Source organism: Homalodisca vitripennis, chromosome 1, assembly GCF_021130785.1.
Source record: "Homalodisca vitripennis isolate AUS2020 chromosome 1, UT_GWSS_2.1, whole genome shotgun sequence".
In the NCBI taxonomy this organism is placed as follows: Eukaryota; Metazoa; Arthropoda; class Insecta; order Hemiptera; family Cicadellidae; genus Homalodisca; species Homalodisca vitripennis.
The window spans coordinates 248,535,856-248,549,567 of NC_060207.1; the positions used below are offsets into that span (position 1 = coordinate 248,535,856).

The 13,712-nt window shown below is 36.7% G+C and overlaps 1 protein-coding gene across 1 annotated transcript in view; it reads left to right on the forward strand.

The window, feature by feature from the left end:
• LOC124355484 overlaps window positions 1-10,514 on the forward strand; it is a 109,682-nt gene extending 99,168 nt beyond the window's left edge. Inside the window, exons 35-36 of the mRNA XM_046806638.1 lie at window positions 3,629-3,779; window positions 6,795-10,514. Coding sequence (XP_046662594.1) covers window positions 3,629-3,779; window positions 6,795-6,962 — 319 coding nt within the window. The 3' untranslated portion in view covers window positions 6,963-10,514. The remainder of the gene's footprint in view (window positions 1-3,628; window positions 3,780-6,794) is intronic.
• The last annotated feature ends 3,198 nt before the right edge of the window (window positions 10,515-13,712 follow it).

The window sequence follows — 13,712 nt, forward strand, 5'->3', positions numbered from 1 at the left end:
CTAATAACCAAACATAATACATGCCAAACCCAGAATCTCTTCTTAGGCTAAACAGGGGCTTTAGTACGAAACCTCCTTGTACAGCCTCTAAATTGAAAGAAGGGGAAACTTTTGAAGATTTCTTCACAAAGAATATTGAAAACTTTAATTCTCAAAACCACAAGAACACTGCTGTGGCAATGGTGAATGTTCTGTAGATAAGCCAACAAAAACACCGATAACACAGGACCCTGGCTCAACAAACTTACTAATTTTCAGTAAGAAGTGGTGGAGCCAGTCAATTATTATCACAAATTAATCAAGCCAAAGTATGATTTTCAGCCCACACTTATTCAAAAGAAAACAAAATTCAAAACCAGATTTATTTCAAAAGCTGAGTGGTTCAGGAGTTACCTAACCAATAGAGAACAGGTAGTTGAAATCCGGCATACTCAAAACAATAAAATTGCACACATCAGATCCAGTCCACTTCCAGTTCTAAGGGGCGTCCCCCAAGGATCAGTTCTGGGTCCTGTACTCTTTACTCTATTTACGAACGATTTACCTAAGTACTTAGATGAATTTGCTACAACTCTGATGTATGCAGATGATACCGTTCTACTTTTAGCCGATAGAACCCCAGAAAACCTGGAGATAGAGTCATTCACTGCAATGAACATGGCGGTACAGTACTGCCATATTAATAACCTGGTAGTTAATGAAGCTAAAACCCAGCAACTCATATTGGGCCCAAAAAAGGAACAAACTGTGCACCTGCCTAACGTCCAAGCAGCATCAGAGGCAAAGTACTTGGGAGTGACAATAGATGAAGATCTCAAATGGACAACGCACATTGACAACCTGTGCAGGAAATTAGGTACTGGACTGTATGTTGTTAAAAGAATAAAATCAATAAGTGATGTACCCTCTGCAAAAACAGCCTACTTTGCTTTATTTGAATCGAACCTTCGCTATGGTCTCCTGGTCTGGGGTAATTCATCTGCAGGAAATCTCCAACGTGTGCTGGTAACACAGAAAAAAGCAGTGAGAACACTTGCTGACTTACAGCCAAGAGAGAGTTGTCGACCAGCTTTTATCAACCTCTCAATTCTGACGGTTGTATCCTTGTACGTGCTGGAGGCAGTAACCTGTGTGCACGAGAGAGGTTTTCCCAGAGGATGTAACACACATCATTACAACACAAGACGAGCGACAGATTTTCATCTTCCTGGGCATCGAATTTCTCTATTTGAGGAGAAGCCCTCTTACATGGGTTTAAAACTGTGGAACCACCTGCCAGAAGACCTGAAGGGACATGGTGCGGCAAAATTCAAGAAGGAGGTGAAGCTGTGGCTGCTGCAAAATCCATTCTACTCGTTAGAAGAATACCTGAACAGAGAGCAAAACTAACAACCAAACTGGACATTTACCTGTAAATTCATTGTTTGTAAACTACGCAATTGTATTTATATGATCTGTAACAAATTTTGACGAGTTACAATTCTCAAAGAATTTGTAAATAAAGAATTTGTCTATTGTCTATTGTCTATTGTCTATTTCAATTGAAACATAAAAGGAAAGACTCCAGAAAAATTTAATTCTACTGCATCAAAATATTCATGGACTGGATAACAAAACTTGATAGACTTAACCACCTTACTTAATATCATATATCTAAGCATATTGTTTCTCACTAAACATGGACTAAAAAGAAGAGAAATAGACAGTACTAAAATTGAGGGCTACTCATTAATATCTAACTACAGCAGAGAAGATCATAAGTTAGGTGACGTAGCCATCTACTTCACAGATGCACTAGCAGAATATACTAGAGAATTACTGCGTTCCACCTTACTCAAGAATTCTGCTGTGAAGCAGCATTGGTAAAAATAGAATCGATGGGGAAAAGAATACACATCCTTGGAGTATATCATTCTACTAAAGAGAATGCAAGGGCTGGGATAATAATGTACTGTCCACTATCCTTGACCACATACAAGCATACAATAAACATCTTGTGCTGATAGGAGACATCAACATAGACAGGATTACAATAACTATCAAATATATTTTTAATTTGAAGATGGACTCTCTATCACAATATCAGAAGGCCCTTGCCTGCAAACCGCATTACTTACAACACAGCCACTTCGATTGACTGCTTATGCATCAACATCCCTGAGAACAACATTGACACAGCCATAATTCAAACAGGACTACCTGATCACACTGCCCAAATTTGTAGTGTAAGTAATTTCAAAATTGTATTCAAAACACAAAAAAGGATCAACAACTGAAGTACAAAATTATTGACCCATATCACTGGTTTCTACTTTTTAAAAAACAATGGAAAAGAGTGGTTCTAAACAGACTCATGAAACATCTAGAGTAATTAATCTAATTACCAATTCTTAACATGGGTTCTTCAAAGAAAAATCTACCACTTCTACCATTATTAGCCTTTTTAAATATATCACTGACCAAATTAACAAAGAAAATTACATCTCTGCACTTTTCCTTGACTATAGTAAAGCTTTCGACTGCCTAAGACATGATTTGATCTCAAGGAACTATCATCTTTAGATATCAGAGGTACAGTCAACAACTGGTTCCTAAGTTACCTGTCAGGACGATCCCAAATAATTGAGTTGCAGAACTCTACGCTTGGCCTTAAAAACACATATCAATCACACCCAATGCCTGTTACACTAAGAGTACCTCAAGGGTCCATCCTAGATCCAGTCCTCTTTGTTCTTTTTGTCAATGATTTCCCAATATACCTCCAAGTGTGATGTATGCAGATGACAACACTCTTGGTCAAAAATACCACTGCTGAAGGAGTTACTGCATTTAACTCGCTAAATAAGACTCTGAAGTATCACAGAGGAAATGACCTGACTGTTAACCCATTAAAAACAATTCAAGTAAATTTCAGTAGACGAAAAGACCACATTCCTAACATTTCTGACGTACCAACTGAAAAACGTGTAAGATTCCTTGGTTTCACTCTGAATGGGAATTTCACCTGGACAGCCTCTGTAAAAAACTAGCAGTGGCATATATGTTGTCCGGTGGATAAATGGATTGGGAATTTCAGACAGCAATGACAGCTTACCATTCACTTGTGGAAACCCATTTGAGGTGCAGGCTTATTGTGAGAGGTGGATCCTCCACTGTAAACCTCAACAGGGTGCTCATACTACAGAAGAAGCCATAAGAACCTTGCTGATCTTGACCCCCAACAAAAGTGCAGACATACTTTCCAGTCTATGGGAATAATGACTGTTACTAAGCTGTACATTCAAGGAGTAATTTCCTCACAAATACCAAAGTGAAGACCTCATGTTGGCAATATTAGGAAACAAGACACTAAGTATGTCCTCCATATAAGCTTTCAGATTATGTTTTATACCAAATTTCAGAATAAAAGCTAGTTGTACAGTAATGATGATTTTCATTTATCTAAATTCTTATGCATTGTGAAGGAATTTGCTGTAATAGGGATAAGAATGCTCCTCCACGGACAACAACTTGTCAGACAACCAATTAACAACATGTGTCGGTATAAAAGTAGCTAAGTGGTATCTTCACCTCACTCATAGTGTTAATAATTGAGAAGGAACTTATAATGGTAATGTGGGCTAAACAGGAACCCAAGAGTACCTTGCAGCAACGTGCCTACTGTAGACCTAACAATGTGGAAGGACCGTGCAGCGTGTGCAGTTGGTAACACTGCAATAGACATAGGAGCTACTCACCACACCTCCCCATGCACTACTTGCACCTGCACTAAGGAAGGGGTGAGTATTCTAGTGTGATATTTACTTGTACCATACAGGTTAGCAATGTGGTACAACACTGCCATAGCAATAGGAGATACTCACCACACCTCCCCCTGCACTACTTGCACCTGCACTAAGGAAGGGGTGAGTATTCTAATGTGATATTTACTTGTACCATACAACTGCCATAGCAATAGGAGCTACTCACCACACCTCCCCCTGCACTACTTGCACCTGCACTAAGGAAGGGGTGAGTATTCTAGTGTGATATTTACTTGTACCATACAGGTTAGCAATGTGGTACAACACTGCCATAGCAATAGGAGCTACTCACCACACCTCCCCCCTGCACTACTTGCACCTGCACTAAGGAAGGGGTGAGTATTCTAGTGTGATATTTACTTGTACCATACAGGTTAGCAATGTGGTACAACACTGCCATAGCAATAGGAGATACTCACCACACCTCCCCCATGCACTACTTGCACCTGCACTAAGGAAGGGGTGAGTATTCTAATGTGATATTTACTTGTACCATACAACTGCCATAGCAATAGGAGCTACTCACCACACTTCCCTCTGCACTACTTGCAACCTGCACTAAGGAAGGGGCGAGTATTCTAGTGTGATATTTACTTGTACCATACAGGTTAGCAATGTGGTACAACACTGCCATAGCAATAGGAGCTACTCACCACACCTCCCTCTGCACTACTTGCACCTGCACTAAGGAAGGGGTGAGTATTCTAGTGTGATATTTACTTGTACCATACAGGTTAGCAATGTGGTACAACACTGCCATAGCAATAGGAGCTACTCACCACACCTCCCCATGCACTACTTGCACCTGCACTAAGGAAGGGGTGAGTATTCTAGTGTGATATTTACTTGTACCATACAGGTTAGCAATGTGGTACAACACTGCCATAGCAATAGGAGCTACTCACCACACCTCCCCATGCACTACTTGCACCTGCACTAAGGAAGGGGTGAATTCTAGAGTGATATTTACTTGTACCATACAACTGCCATAGCAATAGGACCTACTCACCACACTCCCCATGCACTACTTGCACCTGCACTAAGGAAGGGGTGGGTATTCTAGTGTGATATTTACTTGTACCATACAGGTTAGCAATGTGGTACAACACTGCCATAGCAATAGGAGATACTCACCACACCTCCCCCTGCACTACTTGCACCTGCACTAAGGAAGGGGTGGGTATTCTAGTGTGATATTTACTTGTACCATACAGGTTAGCAATGTGGTACAACACTGCCATAGCAATAGGACCTCCCCCTGCACTACTTGCACCTGCACATTCACTTGTACCATACAGGTTAGCAATGTGGTACAACACTGCCATAGCAATAGGATATACTCACCACACCTCCCCCTGCACTACTTGCACCTGCACTAAGGAAAGGGTGAGTATTCTAGTGTGATATTTACTTGTACCATACAGGTTAGCAATGTGGTACAACACTGCCATAGCAATAGGAGATACTCACCACACCTCCCCCTGCACTACTTGCACCTGCACTAAGGAAAGGGTGAGTATTCTAGTGTGATATTTACTTGTACCATACAGGTTAGCAATGTGGTACAACACTGCCATAGCAATAGGAGATACTCACCACACCTCCCCCTGCACTACTTGCACCTGCACTAAGGAAGGGGTGAGTATTCTAGTGTGATATTTACTTGTACCATACAGGTTAGCAATGTGGTACAACACTGCCATAGCAATAGGATATACTCACCACACCTCCCCCTGCACTACTTGCACCTGCACTAAGGAAGGGGTGAGTATTCTAGTGTGATATTTACTTGTACCATACAGGTTAGCAATGTGGTACAACACTGCCATAGCAATAGGAGCTACTCACCACACCTCCCCCTGCACTACTTGCACCTGCACTAAGGAAGGGGTGAGTATTCTAGTGTGATATTTACTTGTACCATACAGGTTAGCAATGTGGTACAACACTGCCATAGCAATAGGATATACTCACCACACCTCCCCCTGCACTACTTGCACCTGCACTAAGGAAGGGGTGAGTATTCTAGTGTGATATTTACTTGTACCATACAGGTTAGCAATGTGGTACAACACTTTCATTACTAAATCAAACTCTTGCACAAACAAATTCTTCAACCATCATATGTTCTCCTCATACACTTAATAATGCATGTATTTAAGACTTACGATCAGGTGTAGGTACGTAGGGCACACATAGGCTACCAAATCAGTATTTCTGCTTTTTCTGAGTTTTTAACACTGTAAATTTGTGAAGTATACTATCTGATACAGTACCACCATAATGTATTGACCATAACATTAACAGAATATTTTATTGCTTTTCTAAATATTTTGTGGGACTGTTTAACCTCCTCCAATATAAACTGCTGAACTCCCAAACTTGCTGTTTTTCAATGGCATATTCATACAGTTAAATGTTTATAATTTACCAACTATAATGCAATTAATTCTAACAAGGGGACCTAAAGTTATTGTACTGGAGAACAACCCAAAGTAGAAGCTTAATCGAAACTGGAGAAAATGAAATTTTCCCAAACCACCAACTGACATCAAGCATCTGGTACAACTGTAAAATGGTTTCATATTCCCCATCACCCACGTTTTTGTCATCGATGGAATACTGTCTGGTAGACTAGTTTCATTACTTTATGAATCATTGTGGTTAGCCCACGATCAATTTTAATTACTAAAATAAAATAGTTTTTATATCCTCCAACAATTCAATCGAAATTCATGTGGTCTTGTGGTTATGTTGACATGCTTAGAAGCTTTGTGGAATGATAAAAAGTAATAATGGGGATTGATGTAATTTATGTATAGTTTGTTCATTACATTTTGTGAAACGTTCGGTTTATCATTCACTCACTCATTTTTATCCAATTTCAGAATAGTTTAAAGTAATAATCTGAATATATAAATACGTTCTGTAAATTGATATTTCTAATTTCATAATTTTAAATGATTTATATTTTGTCTTGATCTCCCACAGCCGATATGTCAGTCAGTGAAAGTGAGCAACTGTTTCGAATTGGCACGTCAGTTCACATCCAAGGATGTCCTGCAGGACACCGTCTGCAAAGTCCAGTGTGCCTTCGTCTTCAGGGCTCTCCAAGAGTTCTCAGAGCCTCTGGCAGATAATCAGCTAGGCTTCAGCTAGCCTTCACGGCCTCTAGTCTCTCTCCCTCTCTCCGTCTCCATTGCTGTTGTTTTGTTAACTTATTCCTTTTGTAAACTATGTCACTCTTTTGTACAAAACCCGTATTTACGTTACGTCCGAGGTCATTTGTCATTTTTCCCGTTAAAGTTTGAATTCGAGCATGCCAAAGGTAGAATTATTTTAGTATGGAATGTTTTTCATTAGTTACTGTTTTAGATAGTATGAGTCTGTTGCTATAATAGGCACTGAGTAAAACAGTTTTAACGCTAAGCACTAGTAGGGCCGTTAGTGTGGCCGCACAGGTGCCGTTGATTTACTCAAAGTTTGTCCACTGTACAACATTTGGGGTCACACTGAAAACCCTGATCCTGTCCCCTTCTCACTAGCAATAGCTCTACATGTTAACAAACTGCTGTCAAACAGCCATCTGCAAGTTTGTACTCCAAGCAGGTGTCTTTGGACCTAGCATTGAAATATTTAAATTATTGAAATTTCAAATAAAAATTTATTCATTTCAATTTCAGACGAAACACTTTGTTGAGTGTTCAACAATTAATTATATTATATTATTATTGGAAGTATTTAAAATTCACTTGTATCATTTAGGATGTTAGAAATCCATAATTACTAAAAAAATATGTTATTTTGCAAAGATGCATAGCAAAACAAAATATTAGCCAAACTGAACTTGTGCATATCTTCACTGCAGGTCTATGCTGTATTACGCAGTCTGCCATACTTAATGTTAAGCAATTAATTGTTACGGAGTAAACCATCAGTGAATGGTTTTAAATTGATTGATAATTAAATTAATAATGTAACAGTTGTCTGTATGAAAAAGTTATGCATTGCTTCAACTCGAAACATTTGTATATTCACAAGAGATTTCTTGTTTTCATGACCTTAACAATTGGTAACCCGTAACATCCATTGTAAATCATCTGAAAGCACTTCTAAAATATTAAACCATTTCAGTTAACAAAGGTTTACTTAAATTAGTACATAAAACTCTGGAAGACACAATAATAGAACTGTCACCTCACAGTTGTATTCAACCCTAAAAGTGCAGACACAGTGCTTCAACTGTTCTGGTTCTTCCTTGAATGGAAGCAGCACTGTTATATTACTCAGAAAACCTTTCCTGTAATTTGCCAGTATGGAGAACAAAGCTAGTACAATGGACCCTAATTATACCAGATTCAGGATCAAATCTCTATGGCTCCATAACTTAGCATTACAGTTGTTGAGTATATGCATAAATAAATGTAACTTCTTGAGGAAAATAGTGTAGTGCCACATTTCATGGAACTCTTCAGATGATTTTGTACTTAACAATACACATGTAAATTAAAGTACGATTGTAGTCTACAGTTGCAATGTGATGTTCCATGGGAATTATTTAATAATCTGTCTCAGCAGTAATTTGATCACCAGTTTGACTGGTTTCGGACACAGAACTGAGTCATCACGGGCTAAGGTCAAAAACCACTGTTTTATTCTCGTGTTCATTAGTTACGGGGTAAACTAGCAGTTACCTGCAGCTTCGCATGCAATGTCGCAGGTTTTGTACGTGTACAAGTACTTTTGGTTCGAATAAATTATATTTCCTAAACCAATGTTGAATTTGCTTTGTTGCTACGGTCAAGAAGTGTATATTTATGGCTGTTTTAATTTACTCTGGTCTTGGTATTTTTTTGTGCCGTGTTGATTTTCCTTTGTTTCTCAGATCAAGAATATATATAGATATATAAGTAGAAGTCCAACTCACCGGATCCACCTGACAAACATTAATAGAATATCGGCTTCCCTCCCCTCTCTCCCCCCCATCAAAGGATACTGTAAGCTGTCATAAGATCTATACAACTCTAACTCTGACATTTGTTGCAAACTGTCATCACGGCTGCACGAAACTATATCTCTTTTATCAAATTGTTGTCCAGCAATCACTATTATAAGTCGTAAGTTTTAGTCAGTATTAACAATGAAAGCGCTCAAAAATATCAATTTTCACATTATAACAACATTCTCTGCTTAATTTGATTAAAATATTGATGTATCATACCCAGGAACCTGCCCTAGTTCATAACGAAGCCAACAGTGAAAACCGTATCAAAATCCGTTGAGTAGTTTAGAAAATATCGATGGACAAACAGACGAACACAAGAAGCGAATTTAATTTGTACTATGTATTGATAAACGAGATTGCACATTGGTTTGTTAATGAGCTATATTATTTTAAACATTCCAAGTCACCCTTGTAGTAATATTTTAAAATTTTGTATGCTTAAGTATTAATGTTAACCCAAAAAATGTGACTTTTCTATGAAATTGTATGAATTATTTACTAAATTCACATTTTACAGCTGCTCAATCAGATTTGCTGTAGAATAGTACGAGAATTAGAACTGCAAGAAATTGGGCAGAGTTCCACTAATCAAAAATTTAGTAATCTGAGAATCTGGTCAAACCAAACATTGTCAGTTGTAAATGAAAAATTATGGTTAAGTGACATAAAGTTGGTCACTGTTATAAAAAAATGTATGGCAGTTAATATCTTTGGTATTTAAAAAATCTCTACTTTAACTGTTGAACTTGATTTGAGACATACAAACTTCACAAATTATGGCAATCAGTTGTTCCGTTGTTCCATAACAAGCCTTGCTAATGTATAGTTAGTTCAATGTTTTACAAATATGTACTGAGATTGCACTTCATCGTGGAACATAACATTTTAAATAAATATCATGTAGTAGAGTTTTTTCTATAATGTTTTAAATATGTAGTATTCAATTTCATAATATATGAGCTGCAACAAGACAAAACTAATTAATTCCTTGTTTTCCCATTAATGATCTATCCATAAATAATTCTAGAAAAATGGGAATTTCCCATCTTCGAACTGGTAATCCATTTTTTCTTTTATAATGAATTAAAGACAGTACTTTGTTATTAGAGGCAAGCCAAAATTAGATGTATGCCTTAAGTGTCAAATACTGCAGTTGACTATTCCTTTATCTCTCTCTATAATTTATACTATTTGTGATTATTTTGCTTGACTAACAGTAATTGTTTCAACAATTCCAAAGTGTATTTTAAATACATTATTGTTGTTAAGAAATTGGTGTCTTATATACGAATTATATCCGACTGAATTCTTGTATAGGTAAAAAAGCAGGCCTGATTTCAAATTGAAGTGAAATGCCTTTTTTAAATTAAATCAATTATTGTGATAATCGTATCCAATACATTAAAAGTTGTTACATTTTAAGAAGAGAAGATATTTATCTTGGTAACATCAGGTATAATATTTATAAACTCTTTGAATATATTTTTATAATAATTAATAAATACTTTAAATTTGTTTACAATGTACATTCCTTGAATTTTTGTTTGTTTTTTTTTACATATAAAACAGTAAGTCAACAGTAATAAGTTTACTATTTGTAAAATACTTCCTGCTTCATAATTTTAAATTAACACTAGATGTTATAAGTGATGACTAGGTTAATGTTATTGTACATAAACATTGTATTAATAAAACAAAAAGTTAAATGTGTCTGTTTATTGTGCCCCTTCTGTTACATACTGGAAACTACATGTATATAGTGTAGTTGACATTTCATGGATGGTTGACCATTTTTGAGATCCCCCTCTGAGTATAGTGTTTGAGATGTCCTTCTAATTTAAATTTTAATACAATTTAAATATTTTAAAGATTACCAATCAGCTATGTTCAGTAGTAGAAGATTGTTCTAGAAGCGTAGAAGCTTGGGCATCAATTGAAAACTCTAAAATTTAGCAGATTTTAGATACAGAATCCCTGGTTGACTATTTAACTACAGCAATAATGTAGGTAAGAAACACAATGGACAGAATATTGAGGACATTAATAAGTATTCATCATTTTCTTATTTAGTGTCAATTGACAATGAAATTGAAAGTGAAAGCAGTGACACTTATTTAGACTTCTTCAACAAATACATTGGAGAATCCTCAACTGAAATCAAGAGAACATCAGACAGCAACACGAGAACAAATGACAGTACTAATGCAACCTCTGAGAAGTCATCAAGTAATTTTTTAGACCAATACCATCTAGCAAAAACCAAGAACTAGAAATAGCAAAACCCCTAAGCAATATCCTAATCATGAATAAAAATATAGGAGGACTTAATAAAAAAGTTGAAAGAATAAATCATAGCTTGAATACCTTGAATCCAACAATACTAATTTTAACTGAACTTGGAATGACATTAAGCAGATTACATATGACAAAATTACATGGCTACAATTTTATAACAGAATTCTGCAGAGAAGAACATAGACTAGGGGGAGTGGCAATTTACATTAAGGAAGCAGCAAAGCTTGATGCTGAAGAAGTTGAAGTAGAAATGCATTTGAATTAGAATTAGAAGTAGAGAACTACACTGCAAATCAGCATTAGTAAAAGTAAAATTAAAAAATGACTGGATATACATTCTAGTAGTATATCGACCACCTAGTAGCTCGACCAAACAATCAATTAATGCAATCTCAAATATACTTGCTACATTTCAAGCTGAAGCAAAACATACGGTTATAATGGGAGATATTAATGTTGACAGACTGTCCACTAACCCTGACAATAAAACTTTTGAAGAAGAATTACTAACCTTTAACATCAGACACCCCCCTCTCCCAGAAACTAGGATAACCAGTACCTCTAAGACATCAGTTGACTGTATTTGTACTAACTTACCTGAGAATAAGGTCAGTTTCCGCTTGATACAGGAAGGAATGTCAGACCACACAGGTCAACTGTGCAATTGGCTCTTGACTACAAAAAATGACAACAAATGTATAGCCTCTTCTAAAAGGATATTCAGTAAACAAAACCTTCAAGTGTTAAACCAAGAACTGGCTGAGATAGACTGGAACCAAGTATACAATGCTCCAGATGCTGAAGAAGCATTCAACTCCTTCAACTTGGTTGCTGGAAGAGCACTAGACAATGCATGTCCACTAAAGAAAACAAGAAAAAACCAAAACACACACTGAAATTTGAATACAATGAAGAAGTACAGATGCTTAAAGACAATTTTCTCAGAGCCTTACACGTTTATGAAATGACAGGTGAACCAACTGACAAGGAAGATATGACAAATAAGAAGAAAGTTTATGACTTGAAACTCAGAGACCTCAGAAGAAATGCTGCTGCAGAACATGTCCACAAATCTGACAACAAATAAAAAGCTCTATGGACCATTATCAACTCGGAGAAATCATCAAAGAAAACTTCTGACTCTTTATCAAAAATCGAAATAGAAGGAATTATTGAAAGTAATCCCATTTTAATAGCAGAACACCTTAATAAATACTTCTCTCAAATATCAGATTTAACCCTTAAGAACAATAGGAATAAATTTCAAAATTTAGTTTCAGCTTGCTCCTCAAACATCCAATATCACACTGCTGAACCATTGCTCAACTTTGCATCAACCACGAGGGAAGAGATAATTATAGTGATTGGCTCGCTTAAATCTAAGCTATCATGTGGTATGGATGAAATACCAGCAAAAGTAGTTAAACACTGTTTAACTGTAACACTTTAGTTAACACCTCTCTTCTAAAACTTTCAAAAATATACCCTAAACACAAAAAAGGCCCTACAACTAGAGCTGAAAACTAGACCTATTTCTCAACTCTCTATTTTCTCCAAGATAATCGAGAAAATTGCACTGTCAAGAATGCTGAAACACTTAGAAGAACAAGATCTTCTTTTTAAAAGGCAAATCAACAACCAGTGCCTTAACAAGCTTAGTTGAATCTATTCTGGATGAGTTAGAAGAAAATAATCATGTTGCAACTGTGTTATTGGACTATAGTAAAGCTCTTGACTGCTTGGGACATGATTTGATTATAGAAAAACTCACATCCCTGGGCTTTAAAGGAAGACTGGATAAAAGACTATCTCAGAGGACGTAGTCAGATTGTAGAGATTCAGAACACATCAAATTGCAATAGAACTACATTCAGATCCAAACCAAGACCAATAAATAGAGGAGTCCCTCAGGGCTCAACAACCAGTGCCTTAACAAGCTTAGTTGAATCTATTCTGGATGAGTTAGAAGAAAATAATCATGTTGCAACTGTGTTATTGGACTATAGTAAAGCTCTTGACTGCTTGGGACATGATTTAATTATAGAAAAACTCACATCCCTGGGCTTTAAAGGAAGACTGGATAAAAGACTATCTCAGAGGACGTAGTCAGATTGTAGAGATTCAGAACACATCAAATTGCAATAGAACTACATTCAGATCCAAACCAAGACCAATAAATAGAGGAGTCCCTCAGGGCTCAACAACCAGTGCCTTAACAAGCTTAGTCGAATCTATTCTGGATGAGTTAGAAGAAAATAATCATGTTGCAACTGTGTTATTGGACTATAGTAAAGCTCTTGACTGCTTGGGACATGATTTAATTATAGAAAAACTCACATCCCTGGGCTTTAAAGGAAGACTGGATAAAAGACTATCTCAGAGGACGTAGTCAGATTGTAGAGATTCAGAACAGATCAAATTGTAATAGAACTACATTCAGATCCAAACCAAGACCAATAAATAGAGGAGTCCCTCAGGGCTCAACAACAACCAGTGCCTTAACAAGCTTAGTCGAATCTATTCTGGATGAGTTAGAAGAAAATAATCATGTTGCAACTGTGTTATTGGACTATAGTAAAGCTCTTGACTGCTTGGGACATGATTTAATT